Source organism: Dipodomys ordii, unplaced genomic scaffold, assembly GCF_000151885.1.
Source record: "Dipodomys ordii isolate 6190 unplaced genomic scaffold, Dord_2.0 Scaffold26, whole genome shotgun sequence".
NCBI lineage: Eukaryota > Metazoa > Chordata > Mammalia > Rodentia > Heteromyidae > Dipodomys > Dipodomys ordii.
In genome coordinates this window covers 13,912,044-13,929,691 of record NW_012267242.1, presented here as the reverse complement: position 1 = coordinate 13,929,691, position 17,648 = coordinate 13,912,044, and the positions used below count along the sequence as shown (strand labels likewise).

At 43.3% G+C, this 17,648-nt stretch overlaps 1 protein-coding gene across 1 annotated transcript in view; it reads right to left on the bottom strand.

Moving 5' to 3' along the window:
• Positions 1-17,648, bottom strand: part of Ints3 (integrator complex subunit 3) — a 47,047-nt gene that overhangs the window by 20,085 nt on the left and 9,314 nt on the right. The window contains exons 2-9 of the mRNA XM_013015237.1: positions 16,354-16,437; positions 15,136-15,219; positions 10,048-10,161; positions 9,686-9,770; positions 8,118-8,184; positions 5,126-5,270; positions 4,619-4,748; positions 3,162-3,259 (exon numbers count right to left, since the gene is read on the bottom strand). Coding sequence (XP_012870691.1) covers positions 3,162-3,259; positions 4,619-4,748; positions 5,126-5,270; positions 8,118-8,184; positions 9,686-9,770; positions 10,048-10,161; positions 15,136-15,219; positions 16,354-16,437 — 807 coding nt within the window. The remainder of the gene's footprint in view (positions 1-3,161; positions 3,260-4,618; positions 4,749-5,125; positions 5,271-8,117; positions 8,185-9,685; positions 9,771-10,047; positions 10,162-15,135; positions 15,220-16,353; positions 16,438-17,648) is intronic.

Genomic DNA, 17,648 nt, shown 5'->3' with positions numbered 1-17,648 from the left:
CAGGCAGACAAATCTGGGAGACTCTTAACCTTTAATACAAGTGAAGGAGAAAGAGAAGGAGAAGGGGAAGAAATAGAGAAAAGGAGAAGAAATAGAGAAAAGAAGAAAAAGGAGGAGGTGGAGGAGGAGGAGAAAAAAGAGAAAGAATGAAAAATAAGGATAAAGTGGCGCTGTGGCTCAAGCAGGAGAGCGCTTGCCTTGAGCTGAAGAGCACAGAGATAGCGCCCAAGCCCAGAGTTCAAGCCCCACTACTGACAAAACAAAACAACAAAAAACTATTTAAATATCCTGCTAGCCGGGCACCGGTGGCTCATGCCTGTAATCCTAGCTACTCAGGAGGCTGAGATCTGAGGTTTGAGGTTCAAAGCCAGTCCGGGCAGGAAAGACCGTGAGATTCCTATCTCCAATAAGCCACTAGAAAACTGGAAGTGGCACTGTAGCTCAAATGGTAGAGCTCTTGCCTTGAGCTGAAGAGATGAAGAGCTGAGGGACAGTGCCCAGGCCCAGAGTTCAAGCCCCATGACCAACAAAAAAAAAAGGGATGAAGACTAAGAAGGAAGAATAAGAAGGGAAAAGGGAAGGAGGAGGAGGAGAGCAAGAGAAGAAGGGAGGAGGGGGAGCAGGGAGGGAAGAAGGGGAAAATGAGGGGGAGAAAGAAAGAAGGAAAAGAAGAGGCAGAGGGAGGAGGAGAAAAAGGAGGAGGAAAGAAGAAGAAGGAGAAAGGAGAAGGATATAAGGGGAAGGAGAAGATGACTATCACTCAACTGTAAGATGGAAGAGGGGGAGGAAAAGAAGGAAGAGGAAGAGGAGGAGGTATAAAAAAAACTGATGATAAAAGGTAACTTCTATACAACACCTTAATAATACTAATAAAATTAAAAGAAAAACTGCTCAAAAGATGGGTGCCAGTGACTCATGCCTGTAATCCTACTCAGGAGGCTGTGATATGAGGATGGCAGTTCAAAGCCAGTCTGGGCAATTAACCACTAGAAAACCAGAAATGTGGCTCAAGTGGTAGAGCACTAGCTTTGAGCTGAATAGATGAGGGACAGCGCCCAGGCCCAGAGTTCAAGCCCTATGACTGACAAAAAAAAACAACAACTGCTCAGTCTTTCTAGCTCACCTTTCATGTCAGTGATGCATTCATTTTTGCCACCAACTTGATGCCACAATTACCCCCAACAGCAACTACAGTCCATTTTTGACTCCTTACTTCTATACTAGTCTTTGTCTCTCTGGTTATAAACATAATCCTTCCTTATTTTCTTGAATAATTGGCAAGCAGTAAGGAATGTTCCTCAAGAGTAAACCTGTACCTATTAACCACTCTGCACTGAACGAGCACTTCCTTATGCTGACTGATTTAACAGGACCATTATTCAAGGTACAAATTCTTCGAACTTCTTTCCCAAGTCCTTCCCCTAATCAGACAACAAACAGCAACATTAATTGCAGGAGCGTCTGGTTTCTCTTCTATTCCCATCAGAAAACTTCAAAAGAGAACAGAAAGGTAAACAAAGTCTCCATCTAGATCAACACTATCCAATAGGACTTTTAACAATAATGGTAGCTACTGAGCATTTGAAATGTCATAAGCTTTAAGTATAATTAATTTTAACTAACTTGTTAGGTGCTGGTAGCTCTCAGGAGGCTGAGATCTGAGGATCAAAGTTTGAAGCCAGCCCAGGCAGGAAAAGTCCCCCAAGTATCCACTAGAAAACCATCAGTAGCACTGTAGTTCAAGTGGTAGAGCACTAGTCTTGAGCAAAAGAGCTCAGGGACAATGCCTTGGCCCAGAGTTCAAGCCCTATGACTGACCAAAACAAAACAAAAACACCATTTTTTTTTAATTAACTTGAATCTAAATTCCAACACTTAACTACCTTTTGGCTACCACAAAGGATAGCCCAGTTCTCTGGGATTTCTTGGGAATCTGAAAGCTGGCTAGGGCATTAGTTCTCTAGTATTAATCAAGAGGAGCTGCTAAAAACAAGATTCCTCTATCAGATCTCTGGGAGAATGGGACCCCTAAGGTCCATTTGTGCTCCTCAAGCAATTCTATCAGAGTTCAGCCATGTTTGGAAACTATGGCTCTCTTCCTGACTGCTCGTAGTTCTCCAGGAATAACCACTACCAGATTGATATTCTCACGTAACTAGTTATTTTTCCCCTGGCTGTAGGGCTTAAACTCAGGGCTTAGGTGTTGTGCCTGAACCTCTTTGTGCTAAAGACTAGTGCTCTACCTCTTGAGCCACAGCACCACTTCTGGTTTTTGAGTGGTTAACTGGAGATAAGGGTCTCACAGGGACTTTTCTGCTCTGGCTGGCTTCGAACTGTGATCCTCAGATCCCAGCCTCCTGAGCAGCTAGGATTATAGGCATGAGCCACTGGCACCAGGCTCACTTTACTAGTTTTATACCCCAGTTCACACTAGTAAAAGTATCATTTATATGCAACTTGGTATCACTGTTTGAGACAGAACAAAAGCTTCAAAAGAGCTGGAATTCAGGTCAAGGGCCAGTGACACATTAGTTACTTAGACTGAGAAAGGGAGGATCCTAGCTTAAGGCCAAACCAGGAAGAAAAGTTCACAAGACTTTATAATTCTGCAGCGGGGTGCAATGGTGCTAATAGAAGGCTGAGATCGGGAAGATTCCAGATCCAAGCCAGCCTAAGCAGAAAAGTCCATGAGACTCCTTCCCCATGGAGGAAAGCTGGATTGAGGGACCTATGATCCTAGCAACTATGATGCACCTATGATCCTAGCAACAAAGGGAACCCTAAAGTAGGTAGATTACAGCTCTGGCAGGTACATGCTGGTGTGAAAAGTGAGACCCTAACTCAAAAATAACAAGTGAAAAACAGAGATGACTTAAGTGCAGAGCACTATCCTAGCAAGCTTCAGTACAAGTTCAAATCCCCCAAAAAGGAAAAAAAAATTAGCTAGAATCCCATCTATTTATTCAGCAATGTACCCCCAATCCTCAGCACCATGCACAATGTTGTAAGTTTAAAATGATTAGAGGAAAGAGCCAGTAGTCATGTGGTAAGGGGCATTTACTCAGTCACTGGTTAACACCAGAACTCAATGGTAACAGATCTGCTGACAGACAAGAAGCCCAACAAAGACGTGCAATTCCTCTTGCTGCTGTAATACTCACCCGGGAAGTCATGAAGAGGAGTTTAGTCTCCATGTCAGGAGTTAGGCGACATGCTAGGAATTTTCGGGATGTTCTTGACTGAAGAAGTTGTAGGATACCTAAACCAAGTTGAAAGGGAAGAGAAAACATAGAGGTCTGAGGATAAGACAGGTCCAAAAGGTAGAGGGGGAACCTGAGCTAGGTACTAATGGCCAGTGGTTTTGTTCATGGGACAATTCCAAGACAAGATCAAGGGAGGTCAAGCATACTTACAGAGATTTCAACCACATCCCAGCTACACTGATCCCTTCTGCTGGCCTTTCAGAGCCTCATATTCACATAAGTGCAGTTGCAATGGGTGGGAAAATATGAGAAGCCTATCTTACTTTTCCTGATGGTCTGACCGTTGGATTCTGGGATTTTTTTTTTTCTTTGCAAGTCCTGGGGCTTGAACTCTGGACCCTGGCCTCGTCCTTGAGCTCTTTTGCACAAGGCTAGTGCTCTACCACTTGAGCCATAACACCACTTCTAGCTTTTTCTGTGTTTAATCGGAGACTAGAATCTCACGGACTTTCTTGTCAGGGCTGTCTCCAAACTGTGATTCTCAGATACCAGCCTTCTGAGTAGCTAGGATTATAGGTGTATGCCACCAGCACCTGGATTGTAGAATTATTTTTTGGACCACAGCAGGACACTGGGAAAGGGACAGAGTGAAACATAGAGATTCTTTCCTTTCCCTAAAGAGCATTTTGATTAGACTGGATCCTCAGAAATAAAGGCCAGATTGTTCCCAGAGACACTTTTTTTTCTTTCCTCTCAAGGGCTAGGGATTGAACCTAGGGCCTTGGGCAAGCTAGATGGGCACTCTACCACAGAGTTATATCCACAGTGCAGTGGCACCTCCTCTTCTGATTTAGTTTTGGGGGTTGACCATTAAGTCCCTGACAGACTCAATGAAACTGGAAAACTGGTCATCTGGCTTATATCCTAAGCCAAGAAAATGACAGGATGGGAAGATCAGTTCACACTCTTTTTTTTTTTTTGTCATTTGTGGGGCTTGAACTCTGGGCCTGGGTGCTGTCCCTGTGCTTTTCAGCTCAAGGCTAGTGCTCTATCACTTGAGCCACAGTGCCACTTCCCGTTTTCTGGTGGTTAACTGGAGATCAGAGTCTCATGGCCATTCCTGCCCAGGTTGGCTTTGAACTGTGATCCTCAGATCTTAGCCTCCTGAGTAGCTAGGGGTGAGCCACTGGTGCCTGCCTGGGTGTCTTTTTTTTTTTTTTTTTTCTTCAAGGAACTAGAGACAGCCTAGTAGGAGCTGTCTAGAAACCACGTGAATTTTTCCATTTCCAGCTAAAGCCTCGCTAGTCCCAAGTGTCTTTTGTTAGATGGTCCCTTTCTAATCTCTGCCCTCTCAATTCATTCAGGACATATACACTGCCACCTCTCAAGGATAGACTGTTCTTGCACTTACTTACCTGTGAACTGAGGACTCAAGGCTTGAGGGTTATGGATAATATCTTTCCAAAGCAGTTCAAATTCTGGTATTCTAGCAACATTCTGAAGTAGTCTCACCAGGTCTCGGCCAATCATCAAACACTCCATAAACTTGATGGGATGGGGGTGGGAGGAGTGATAGGAGGGGGCAGGAAGAGAATAAAAACATGGATTGTTTACTTTCTGGAGTGAGGACAAAGGAACAACATGTTCTACAGGGGGAGGAAAGAGTGTTGGAATCAAAGGATGTGCTTCTAGCTGTTTGTTTAAGAAGAGCTAGAAGTTGAGAACTACTACCAAGGATGAGAAGTTACTGGGAAGTGCAGAAGCCCTGCTCACTTTCACATTAATTTTACTCCCCTCTCCACCTAAAACTATTTTAAAATTCTAAAAGAATCAGACTCTCAAATCAAACCCTAACAGCTTAGCCCAAAACTCTTTTGTCTAACAGGTCCTATTTCACCAATGATTTTCTCCTATTCCCTTACCCGTTCCCGAAGCAGTGAGATGCAGAAGTCTACTTCTTTCTGCCGCAGGGCCTGGAGCTGGGCAGTCCCGTGGTGGTCAACAATGAGACGGAGGTATGTATAAACAGCCATGGCAATGAGGATGCTGCTCTTTAGTACCCACTCTCTGCAGGGAGGAAAGACACTGAACTGTACCCTGTCTAGACCTATTCATTCTTCCAATTCATCTGTCTGGACTTGGGTCCCATGCCTCAGAAATATTTGATGATCAGACACTGGGAGAAGGTTTTTTGCTTACTTGCTTGCTCAGCCCACTATTTACCTTCCACTATCAACCAGCAAAGGAAAGGATAACTTACTAATTTTCTCTAAGTGCCCAATAAAGACAGGTGACTGACGGGTAGAGGTATGCCTCAAGTGGTAGAGCACTTGCCTAGCATGTGCAAGATCCTGGATTCAATCCCTAGAAGCTTGGAGGAAAGAAGGTATCCCTTCTTTTGTTTATTTTTTTTCTTTTTTGTGTGCTGGTCCTGGGGCTTGAACTTAGGGCCCTGGGCCCTGTCTTGGAACATTTTTGATCAAGACTAGCACCTGAGCCACATCTCCACTTCCAGTTTTTGTTTTTTGGTTTTTTTTGGTGGTTAATTAGAGATAAAGAATCCTAATACTGGCCAGGTGCCAGTGGCTCACGCCTATAATCCTAGTTACTCAGGAGGCTAAGATTTGAGGATTACCATTTGAAGCCAGCTGGGGCAAAAAAAGTCCACAGGACTCTCATCTAACTAACCACCCAAAAAGAAAAAAAAAAAAACACCAGCAAAAAAACCCCCAGAAGTGAGGCTGTGGCTCCAAGTAGTAGAGTACTAGCCTTGAGAAAAAGAGATCAGGCCCTGAGTTCAAGCCCCATTACCAAAAAAAAAAAAAGTCTCAGTACTTTCCTGCCCATGTTGGCTTCAAACTATCATCCTCAGATCTCATCCTCCTCAGTAACTAGGATTAGACACTCTTAATTACTTACATAGTTTCTAATAAAATAACTAGTTGTTGATGCATTCAACTCAAACATTTACAAGGTACCTATAATATGCCAAGCAATGGTGAGGTACCAGGGATAGGGATAAGTTATAGCTTCTGTCCAGGTCTGCTATGGGGAAAGGAATTGTAAGTCAATAGCTCTTAAGGGTAGTCAAAGGACCTCTAAGGTTTTCCAAGACCTTTCAGGACCTACAGTTCTTAGAACACATTGTGCTAGCTCTTCTCTCAGGCTGGCCATTAGCAGCCTACCCTGCTATAAACCTTTCCCTGGTGCTCTCTCTAGCCAGTGACCCCACCCTCAGACAATGAGTCACCTGCCCCTAAATCACAATCTGAAAAAAAACTTGGTTTTGGATGGCAAAACCCATTTCCTAGGAGTTTCAGAATTTCCCAGGGGAAAACAGTGCAATAGAATTATTTGTCCCCTGTTGCTTAAAAGGGGTGTCTTTACATAGTGGAGAGATTCCTAAAATTCTGATGCTATCTCCAAATGCCAAAGTTGGGGAGCAGTCTCACTCAAGCAAATATCTTCTGATAGTTTTGGCTACTCCCTGCTGGAAAGCAGGGAACTGGAAGAAGACAGGGAGTTTAATTAATCCAGCCAGGCAACATCCTGATTCCGGAAAACTGCTCAAGCCACCTAATTAAGACTCTGGCCTTTTCCTTTCACAACAAAATGAAAACACTAGCCAAGGACACTGGGCAGATCCCCATCCCCCACTTGCTATTTTTTTTTTTTTATTGCCACAGTCCTGAAAACACATGGGAGGGGGTTAAAAGGAGGGTGTGGAGAGGACACAGTTTAAAATTTCAATGCTTTTACTTTCACCAAAAGAGGTGAATTTGAGGTTGGGGGTGCAGGGAATGGGTGAGGAAGCTAGCTGGCTATTTGACACTTGTAATGAAAAATTCGGCTTTAGGGGGAAGAGCTATATGGCAGCAAGAACAAAAGAAGAAAAAAATCACTTTTTAAGATTGCTAGCTAGCAGAACATATCTGAACCCTGCAATGGCATAATGAAAAGAGACAGGGTAATATCCTGTAACATCTAGGGTAGTAGACAGATACAGACACCTAAGAAAAGGATGTAGAATCACTCATGTTGGTGTGATGGTACTTAGGCCCAGTGTAACTGCACAGATGTACCCAGAGCACTAGGTGGCACTACACAGCAGGCTGTGTAGTTCTCAGAGCAGAACACAGCACACACAGCAGGCTCTTTTACAAGTGTGAATTATGGGAGGAGGTCCACTTTTTTCAAATGAAGATAATATAGATACTATTTTCCCTCTAGATCACTTGGTTAGATTTCCTTACCTAGAAAGAGATTAAAATTAATCAATACAAAGATTTGGGTTATAGGACCAAGGGGAAGGCTCTCTCCCCAAATTCATATATAGAGCTGGCCCATACCATGCCTGGTTCTTTGAGGGAAAAGGGAAAGAACCAACTACAAAGTCTCATATATCCTCTATGTGTTCCCTACCATTGGAGCCTCCGAGCCCTATATAGAGTCTAAGCAGGACTTGCTGATCTCTATCATTTCCTCGCTCCCACCATCGCTGTGCCATTCCAAAAAAGAGCATGTGTTAGACTGCGATGTTTGGAGGGAAGAAGGGGTACCTGCCAGGCCTATGTGGTTGGCTGGCCCTACTCTGCTGAGCTCATTCTCCTCCCACCTCCCCCCAAGGATAAACATTCCAAGGAGGTCTAGCTCAAAAATAAACCCTTATCAGATAAAACCAGTTTTTCCTGGGTTCAGAGATATTTTAGCAAGGACCCTGTCTCCCACTATTTCATTCCTTGGGGCACACTATATCATTAATTATTTCATTCCCAACTAATACATTTGCCTCTTCCTCCCTCTCTGTAACTTAAGGAGTTCTTGGGCCACACAATCCTTTCTTCCCCATTTCCCATACTCACATCCCTCATAGTCATATCTGGCTCTTGCCCCACCCTTAATGATGGACTCTACCTCTGCTCCGTCAGGATATCCAGGACACTTTCTGCCAACCAGATATTTTTGGCTGTGACATCTCCACCTGATTTCAAAGGAGGGGACAGAATCAGAATACAGTAGCTTTGATTAGCAGCTCAGCTAAATCCAATACATCTTCTCACTCCATCTTGCTGGTCCTATTTCTGCTGCTCAGAATGCTAGGATAAACTGCCTTCTCTTCTGTCAGACTTTAAAGTTTTCCTCTCTGCCTCCAGACAGAAATGAAGAGAATCTTCTGGATTATTTTTCCATACTCTAGGCATTGGAATAGGAACAATTTGGCCCCTGAAAAGGCAAGTTTACAAGCTGATTGCTAGTGGTTCACACTTGTAATCCTAGCTACTTAAGAGGCTAAGATCTGAGGATCACGGTTTGAAGGCAGCCTGGGCAGGGAAGTCTGTGAGACTCATCTCCAATTAATCACAGAAAAAGCCAGAAGTGGTGTTATAGCTCAAGGAGTAGAGTTCTAGCCTTTGCAAAAGGAGCTCAGGGTCAGCACGCAGACCCAAAGTTCAAGGCCCAGGCCCAGCAAATAAAAAGAAAAGAAAAGGCAAGATGAAAAGCAAGGATAGTATCTCAAACAGGGCCTGAGAGGTGCAAGTAGCTGGCAATAGCTTCAGCCCAGCATCTGGATGTCCTGAGTCAGGTGCTCAGGCTCACATCAGGCCAAGGGTTTCTAGACACCAGTCTTCAGTTTTTGCTATGAAACTTCTTGGGATAGAATTAATAATGGTGACAGGCCAAAGTCTTGGGATAAGAAGTGGGAGCTGTGTTAAATGGGGAAAAAAGTGTCAGAGTGCCAGGAGAGAAGACAAAAATATCCAGCACAACAATGCTATGCCTTTCCTCAAGTCCATCTAAAAAGATTCAGTGTTCACATAGTCACACAGCACAAAGATTAGTACTCACATACACCAAAGGGGGGGGGGGGATGGCAAAGCACCATTGGGCAAATAGTGAGATAAAACAGCAAGACTATTTAAATTTTATTTAATTTCATGTATTTACTTTTTGTTTTTAGCAGGGTAATTTTTAAACAAACACATGTAATCTCAAGAATATAAAAGGTAGTTTGAGCAGATCTCTTTCATATTCAGTTGCTAAGACACTAAGATAATAAAACCTAAATGTCAGGGTCTGTTCTGTGATATCGTTTGTCCCTCAGACTGGCTCCAATCAGATGTCAAAATTAAGGGAGTAAATATACAAAACATAGAGTTAGAGCCAGGGAGGATGTCTAGGTTTCTGAAAGCATAATGACATGAGAACAAATTACTTCCTGTATTTCTCTCCTCATTCCTTCCAGATCCAGAATACCACTAAGCCCAGGTCTGGATTTGACAGGAAAAGAAAGATTTATTGCTATAAATGACTTCTGTGGTTTTGTTCATTTCTTTCTAAAACATATATGGGCAGATGTCTGCATCAGATCAAGTCTAAGTAACCTAAGAATCATATTCCTTAGGAGTTTAATCATTTTCTATTGCCTAGACTTAGTCTCTAGGCTCCTTTCTTTTCTTCTTTATACCTGTCATCAAACTCACCTGCAATCTGCTTCATAAATGTCATGCAAACACCATCAGCTCCCAAAACTCCACTCTTCACTAGTTCTCTTACCAACCACACCAACTAGAGAGAAGACAAGAAATAAACAGCAGGGCCTATAAATTTGAAAAAGGAGCTAATATAGTCATGTTACAATTTAGTTACACAATGGTAAGATGTACAGACCATAACTCTTCCTTCCCTTCACTGTAAGAAAACCACAATAATAGTTCTGATTTTGAATGGAATATACTACCCCCACCCTCTTTAGAACTGGAGATCAAACCCAGGGCCTTGTGCATGCAGAGCACATACTACTTATGAGCTAACTCCCCCTCCCAGGATCGTCTTCTGATCTTACCTGAGTACGGCAAGTATCCTGCAACTTCAGGTACTTCTCCATAAGTATCTGGTTGATTTTATTCAGGACAATATTCATGCCATCACGACTCACCAGAGCCAAGTCCCGGTAACACTATAAGAAGCAGGTTTGTAAGCAGCCAATAAACTAAGTTAAGGCTCTTGACCCAACCCTTAGTCAACCCCTATCCTCCTGTCTCTTAAACAAAACACTACCAATCAGACGATACTAAATAGCAAAATGGGAAATACAAACAGTTTCCATGCTGAATAATTTCCCTCCACAGGGCACCTCCATCACAAACCTATGTTCTATCTTACAGGGTAGGAAAAAAGGACTGAACTCTCTAATAAGGAAAGAAAGCCTGCTGAGCAGAGCTCTTAGTCCTAACCTTGTCCCCCTACCTCCCTTCTAAGGAAATGTCATACTGTTTGATGCTACAAGCTGAGCAAAACCAGGTGGAGGCCATCTGCTTTTCAACTCCTAGTAAAAGGTCACTGCAGAATGGATTTGATTGAACAAGTCAAAAAGGAACCCAGAGGGTTTTCGACCTGCTGTGACCCAACTAGATGCAGCAAGGGGAGTTTAAGGGGTCAGGGTCCTGGAGAGAAAGGACAGAACCCAAACTGAGGTTTCTTAGCTGGGTATGTTAGTGGATGCCTACAACCTGAGCACTTAAGAGGCTGAAACAGAAGGATCAGCTAGCCTGAGTTATACAGTAAAATCTTTTCTCAAAAACAGAAAATGAAATTTTAAAATTCAATGTCTGGGCACTGGTGTCTTATGCCTGTAATGCTAGATACTCAGGAAGCTGAGACCTGAGGACTGTGGTTCAAAGCCAGCCTGGGCAGGACAGTCCATGACATTTTTTTTCTTTTCGCCTGGTCCTGGGGCTTAAATTCAGTGACTGGGTACTGTCCCCGAGCTTCTATGTGTTCAAGGCTAGCATTCTACCACTTGAGCATCAGCGCCACTTCCGGCTTTTTCTGAATAGCTTATTAGAGATAAGTGTCTCACTGAATTTTCTGCCATGGCTGGCTTCAATTGCAACCTCCAGAGTAGCTAGGATTATAGGCGTGTGCCACCAGTGCCAGCTCCATGTGACTCATCTCCAATTAACTACCAGAAAACCAGAAGTAGAGCTGCTGTTCAAAGTGGTAGTGTGCTAGCCTTAAGTGAAAAAGCTCAGAGACAGCACCCAGACCCTGAGTTCAAACACCAAGACTGACAAAATAAATAAATATGTCTTTCTTCTTTTTGTGGTGCTAGAGGATTAAGCCATGGATCTGTGATAATTGCTCTACCACTGACTGAGCTACCTCAGTTATCCTAAATGTCTTTCTTTTCTCTGGGATGCCTTTTACTTTTGCTAAGTATTGAAAAAGGAAAGAGGTGTATGCCTGTAATCCCAGCAGTTGGGAAGCTGAAACAGGAAAGCTTTGTGTTTGTGGACAGCTTAGGATACACAGTGATGTAGTAAGTTCAAGGCTAAACTGAGATACTTTTCAAGAACTTGGCTCAAAACAAGATAGAATAACAACCATGGTGCTCTACCACTTGAGCCACATCTCCTATTTTGGTTGTTAACTGAAGACGAGAGTCTCATGTACTTTGTTGCCTGGGCAAGATTCAAGTTGCTATCCTCAGATCTCACTTTCCTGAGTAGTTAGAATTATAGGCATGAGCCACCAGTGCTCAACTCCTTTGCTCTTTCTGATTTACATCTTCCCTCTTGGAAGCTTGCTAAGGTTTTTTCCTCCCATTTTTCTCTTTGTTGGTCAGCAAACTGTTATAGGTTGGTAAAACAGCATCAGAGATGAGATACTTTTTGTACCCAGCTGCAATATATGTTACCAGCACTTATTGTTGTTAAGGTTCCAGGCAGGGCATAGAATTAGGCAAACAGTATCTTCTCTTTCTTCATTCAACCCTATTATCTTCAGAGAGGTTTGTCCTCTTTCCCTGCCCTGGCCACAGTTCTAGAATTTGTTTTCAGTTAAATAGGCAATGTTCCTCTATGGTTAAAGTTGTCTCTGTATCTGACTTGACAGATTTTCCTTTTATCTTTACTTCCCTCATCTTCTTTAACCATTCTGTGACTAACCTGGGGAGGCTTCAGACATAACTACCAGCACATTGGTAGTAGTTTGTTGGAACCTCTTATCCCAATGTGGTGTTTGTTCCCTGTTTTTAATTTCCCAATCATCCTCTCTGCAGTGTTGCCTTCCCTCATGGAACTTGCAAAGTGCAAAAGAAAGTGGGTATGGATGGTCAAATTCTTGATACAGCATTTACAATTCAGATTCCACTGCTAAGCCAGGCAAAGAGCAAGAAATACTACACAAACCCTGCCCCCTTCACTTACTCTGTTCATTTCTCACATTAAACCAACAAATAAGCCTTTCTAGCAGGCAAGACTAAATTGCACTGAAATAGCTAAATAAGATTCTGATGTTTTGTTTATTCTATTTGTGGTACTGGGAATTGAACCTCAAGGCCAGGGCCTGTTGCTGTTCAAGCACTCTACCAATGAGTTGCATCTCTAAGCCCTTAAATTGGATTTTAAAGTATTTATAAAAATTGATGTATGGGCTGGGAAGGTGGCTCAGTGGTAGAGTGCTTGCCTTGCATGCCTAAGGCCCTGGGTTCGATTCCTCAGCACCACATAAGCAAAAAGAAAAAAGCCGGAAGTGGTGGTGTGGCTCAAGTGGTAGAGCGCTAGCCTTGAGCTGAAGAGCTGAGGGACAGTGCCCAGACCCAGAGTTCAGGCCCCATGACCGGACCCAAAAAAAAAAAAAAGATGTAAAGCTGGCCACCAGTGGTTCATGGCTGTAATCCTAGCTACTCAGGAGGCTAAGATCTGAGGATCATGGTTCAAAGCCAGCCTGGGCAGGAAACTGTGAGACTCTTTTTTTTTTTTTTGGTAGGTCATGGGGCTAGAACTCTGGGCCTGGGCACTGCTCCTCAGCTCTTCAGCTCAAGGCTAGCGTTCTACCACTTGAGCCACGGTGCCTCTTCCGGTTTTCTGGTTATTTATTGGAGATAAGAGTCTCATGGAAGCCGAGCGCTGGTGGCTCACGCCTGTAATCCTAGCTACTCAGGAGGCTGAGATCTGAGGATCGTGGTTCAAAGCCAGCCCGGGCAGGAAAGACCATGAGACTCCTATCTCCAATAAACCACCAGAAAACTGGAAGTGGCGCTGTAGCTCAAGTGGTAGAGCGCTCGCCTTGAGCTGGAGAGCTGAGGGACAGCGCCCAGGCCCAGAGTTCAAGCCCCACGACCGACAAAAAAAAAAAAAAAGAGTCTCATGGACTTTCCTGCCCGGGCTAGCTTTGAACTGTGATCCTCAGATCTCAGCCTCCTGAGTTGCTAGGATTACAGGCGTGAGCCATCAGTGCCCAGCTGTGGGACTCTTATCTCCAATAAACTTCTCAAAAAAGCCAGAAGTGGCATTGTGGCTTGAGTGGTAGAATACTTGCTTTGAGCAAAAGAAGCCCAGGCCAGAGTTCAAGCCCCTGGACTGGCAATAAATAAAAAAAAAATGAATTCAAGTAAGAGAAAAAAAAATGCCTTAACCCCAACCTACACACTTTCATCTTTGCCAATAATTTCTTTAAGATTCAATGGGATCATATCAATATTTAACAACAGCAAAATGGAGACATCTTTATTCCCAAGTATCTTAATGATAAGATAAAAACAAAACAGCCTAAGTTCCAGCTACTTAGGAAATGGAGATTGGGAAAATGATGGTTTGAAAGCATGAAATCAGCAAGACATTTTGACCAAAAAATGCTGGATGTAGCTGCACACTTTTGTTATCCCAGCTATACCAGAGGCCTGACAAAAACAAAAAGCCACAAAAATAACTAAAAGTAAAAAGGGTTGAGGGCAAGGCACAAGCAATAAACTAAACAGCTAAGAAAAGAGAAGAGAAATGAGAAAGAAAAAACAATCTCCCACAACTCAAGAGATGCTTTAAAAAAAATTAAGTTTGCCAGGCACTGGTGGCTCATGCCTGTAATCCTAGCTACTCAGGAGGCTGAGATCTGAGGATCATGGTTCAAAGCCAGCCTTAGCAGGAAAGACCATGAGACTCTTATCTCAATAAACAACCAGAAAACCGGAAGTGACACTGTGGTTCAAGTGGAAGAGCACTAGCCTTGAGCTGAAGAGCTGAGGGACACCTCCTAGGCCCTGAGTTAAAGCCCCATTACCGACAAAAAAAAAAAAAAAAAAAGTTTGGGCACTGGTGGCTCATGCCTCTAATTCCAAGCTCATCAGGAGGCTGAGATCTAAGATTAAAGTTCAAAGCCAGCCTGACTGGGAAAGTTCATTACTCACCAAACAGCTGGAAGTAGAGAAGTGGCTCAAATAGTAGAGCTCTGAGTGAAAGTTGAGAGCACGAAGCTGAGTTTAAACTGTAATACTGGTGTGTGTGCATGCACGCATGCGCACGCACATAAACACACGAGTTAAAAACAATTTTGCAGTAAGGAAATTACAGGGGGCTGGGTGCTGGTGGCTCACACCTATAATCCTAGCTACTCAGGAGGCTGAGATCTGAGGATCACGGCTCAAAGCCAGCCCAGGCAGGAGAGACCGTGAGACTCCTATCTCCAATAAACCACCAGAAAACTGGAAGTGACGCTGTAGCTCAAGTGGTAGAGTGCTCACCTTGAGCTGAAGAGCTGAGGGACAGCGCCCAGGCCCAGAGTTCAAGCCCCATGACTGACAAAAAAAAAAAAAATTACAGGGGCTAAGAAGGTGGCTCAATGGTAGAGTGCTTGCCTTTCATGTATGAGGTCCTGGGTTCGATTCCTCAGAACCACATAAGCAGAAAAAGGAAAAAGCCGGAAGTAGTGCTGTGGCTCAAGTGGTAGAGCACTAGTCTTGAGCTGGAGAGCTGAGGGACAGCGCCCAGGCCCAGATTTCAGGCCCCAGGAACGACCAAAAAAAAAAAGGAATTGTAACTGGAGCACAAGGTGATTCAGCTTTAGTCAAAGGATCTGCTAAACCCAAGTTAGACAGTAAACTCCACCATGTTCCCAGATTATGTCTTTAAAGGGTCCAGACCAGGTATCTTACCTTCTGGGCTTGGGAAGGTTCAGTAAGGACAAGAGTAAACAAGCCCAGGCAGATTTCTTCATGTTGAGGAGGTCCTTTGCATACCTGTAAAATAAAGAAAAGAAAAAACAAAATAGCTACCTGTTATTCACAGGCAGAAAATTTCAGCAGTTTCTCCTAGAATACCTATGATTCTTGGGTAACACACAATGACAAATGACCAACTCTTAAATCTGGTAATTTCTTCTATTAAAACAGATGAGGGGGGCTGGGAAGGTGGCTCTTGCCTTGCATGCAAGAGGCCCTGGGTTCGATTCCTCAGCACCACATAAGCAAAAAGAAAAAAGCGGCAAGTGGCGCTGTGGCTGAAGTGGTAGAGCGCTCGCCTTGAGCTGAAGAGCTGAGGGACAGCACCCAAGCCCCACCACCGACAAAAAAAAAAAAAAAAAAGAAATAAAAGTAAAAGAAAGACCCCCCCCCCCCTCCCCACCCCCGCCTCAAAATCAGGCAAAAGCTGAACTGTAGACAGGGCTCATATAGTAGAATACCAGCCAAGCTAGCAAGCTGAACAAGACCAAGTTCAAACTCTGGAACTAGCAAAATAAAATAAAATAAAAATAATAAAATTGCTATTTAACTGAAATTGGTGGCATAAGCCTATAAATCTAGCATTTGGGAGGCTGAAGCGGATGGATTTCTAAATTTGAGGTCAGCATGGGCTACATACCAAATTAAATACTAATATATAAAGCAAGACCCTCTCTAAAAAAGGCAAAGAGAAGCCAGGTCCTGGCGGCTCATGCCTAAAACGCTAGCTACCCAGGAGGCTGAGATCTGAGGATCATGGTTTGAAGCCAGCCCAGGCAGGAAAGTCTATTAGATTATCTCCAATAAACTACTCAGAAAAATTTGGAAGTGGCACTGTGGCTCACTGTGGCCTTGAGAAAAAGAATCTCAGGGACAGCATCTAGGCCCTGAGTTCAAACTCCAGGACTTATACAAAAGAGAGGGGGTGGAGAGTGAGAGAGAGAGAGAGAGAGAGAGAGACAGCAGCAACAACAAAAGCAAGCAAACAAAGTTGTGACTTAAAGATGCATAAGAATCCAAGAGCTAATTTCCTAAAGTAAGAGAAAACAGTTTGGAAATTAAGATGGAAACCTAACATAAACTTCAGTCCCATGGTTAGGTCTTAACGCTTTCCCAGAAGTGAACTGGATGTGAGGGAAACACAATACTTACATACGCATTGAGGGCATCGTTGGCCTCTCTCTCGGAGACACCAGTAGTCATTGACGTCACAATACTCATACACCTTTCCAACCTCTGGGGAGGGGTGAGAACAAATTAAATGTGTAGTATTTCTGGCCCCAAAACAATTTTTTTTAAAAATTCTAATCTGGAGGATGAGGGAGAATGACAGAGGAGGTAAAACTAATCAAGGTACTTTGTATACATATATGGACATGTCAAAATGAAACCCCTTGGTACAACTAATTGATGCAACAAAAACTGTAGGGGAGAAACTTAAGAAGAAAAAAATCCCAACCTGATCATCTTTCCAAGCCCAGACAGAAAAAAAAAAGAAAAAAAAGGAAAGATAAAGAGCCAGGTATTGGTGGCTCTTGCCTAAAATCCCATCTATTCAGGAGGCTAAGATCTCAGGATCGCAGTTCAAAGCCAACTAAGGCAGAAAAGCCTGTTAGATTCTTATCTCCAATTAACTAGCAAAAGGCCAGAAGAGAGGGTGTTGCTCAAGTGGTAGAGCACCAGCCCTGAATCAAAAAGCCAAACAAAAGCATGAAGCTGAGTTCAAGCTCCAAAATGGGCATGTGCTTTTCTTCTTTTTTTTTGATCTGTGGGTCATGGGGTTTGAACTCTAGGCCTGGGTGCTGTCCCTCAGTTCTTCAGCTCAAGGCTAGCCCTCTACCACTTGAGCCACACCACCACTTCCAGTTTTCTGGTGGTTTGTTGGAGATAAGAGCCTCTCAGACTTTACTTCCTGAGCTGGCTTTGAACTGTGATCCTCAGATCTCAGCCTCCTGAGTAGCTAAGATTACAGGTGTGAGCCACTGGCTCCTGGCTACAAAGGTGTTCCTTTATAATAGAATGACAACTAACAAATGTAGTTCTGCCAAGTATTATCATGTATGCTAAAACCAGTAGGTAAAACTTGCAAGAGAAATTATACATTTATATAGGCTTAAAATACATATTAATTTCAAAAAGAAAATGATAAATGTAAGAAAACCTAAAGACATATCCTTAACCAAGTAACTATCACCAGTGGTGAGACCAACTGATACCACGTGCCTCTAAGATGCTTTGAAGTGAGCCAGGTAAGGTTGTGTACCCATAAAACCAGATACTCAGGAGATTAAGGTGGAAAGATCACTTGAAGCCAGAGTTTGACCATAACCTGAACCACATGGTATGATCTCCATCTCAAAATAAAATATCCACATGTGGTGGTATACACCTGTAATCCCAACACTCAGGAGTCTAAGGCAGGAAGATCTCAAATTAAAGGCCATCTG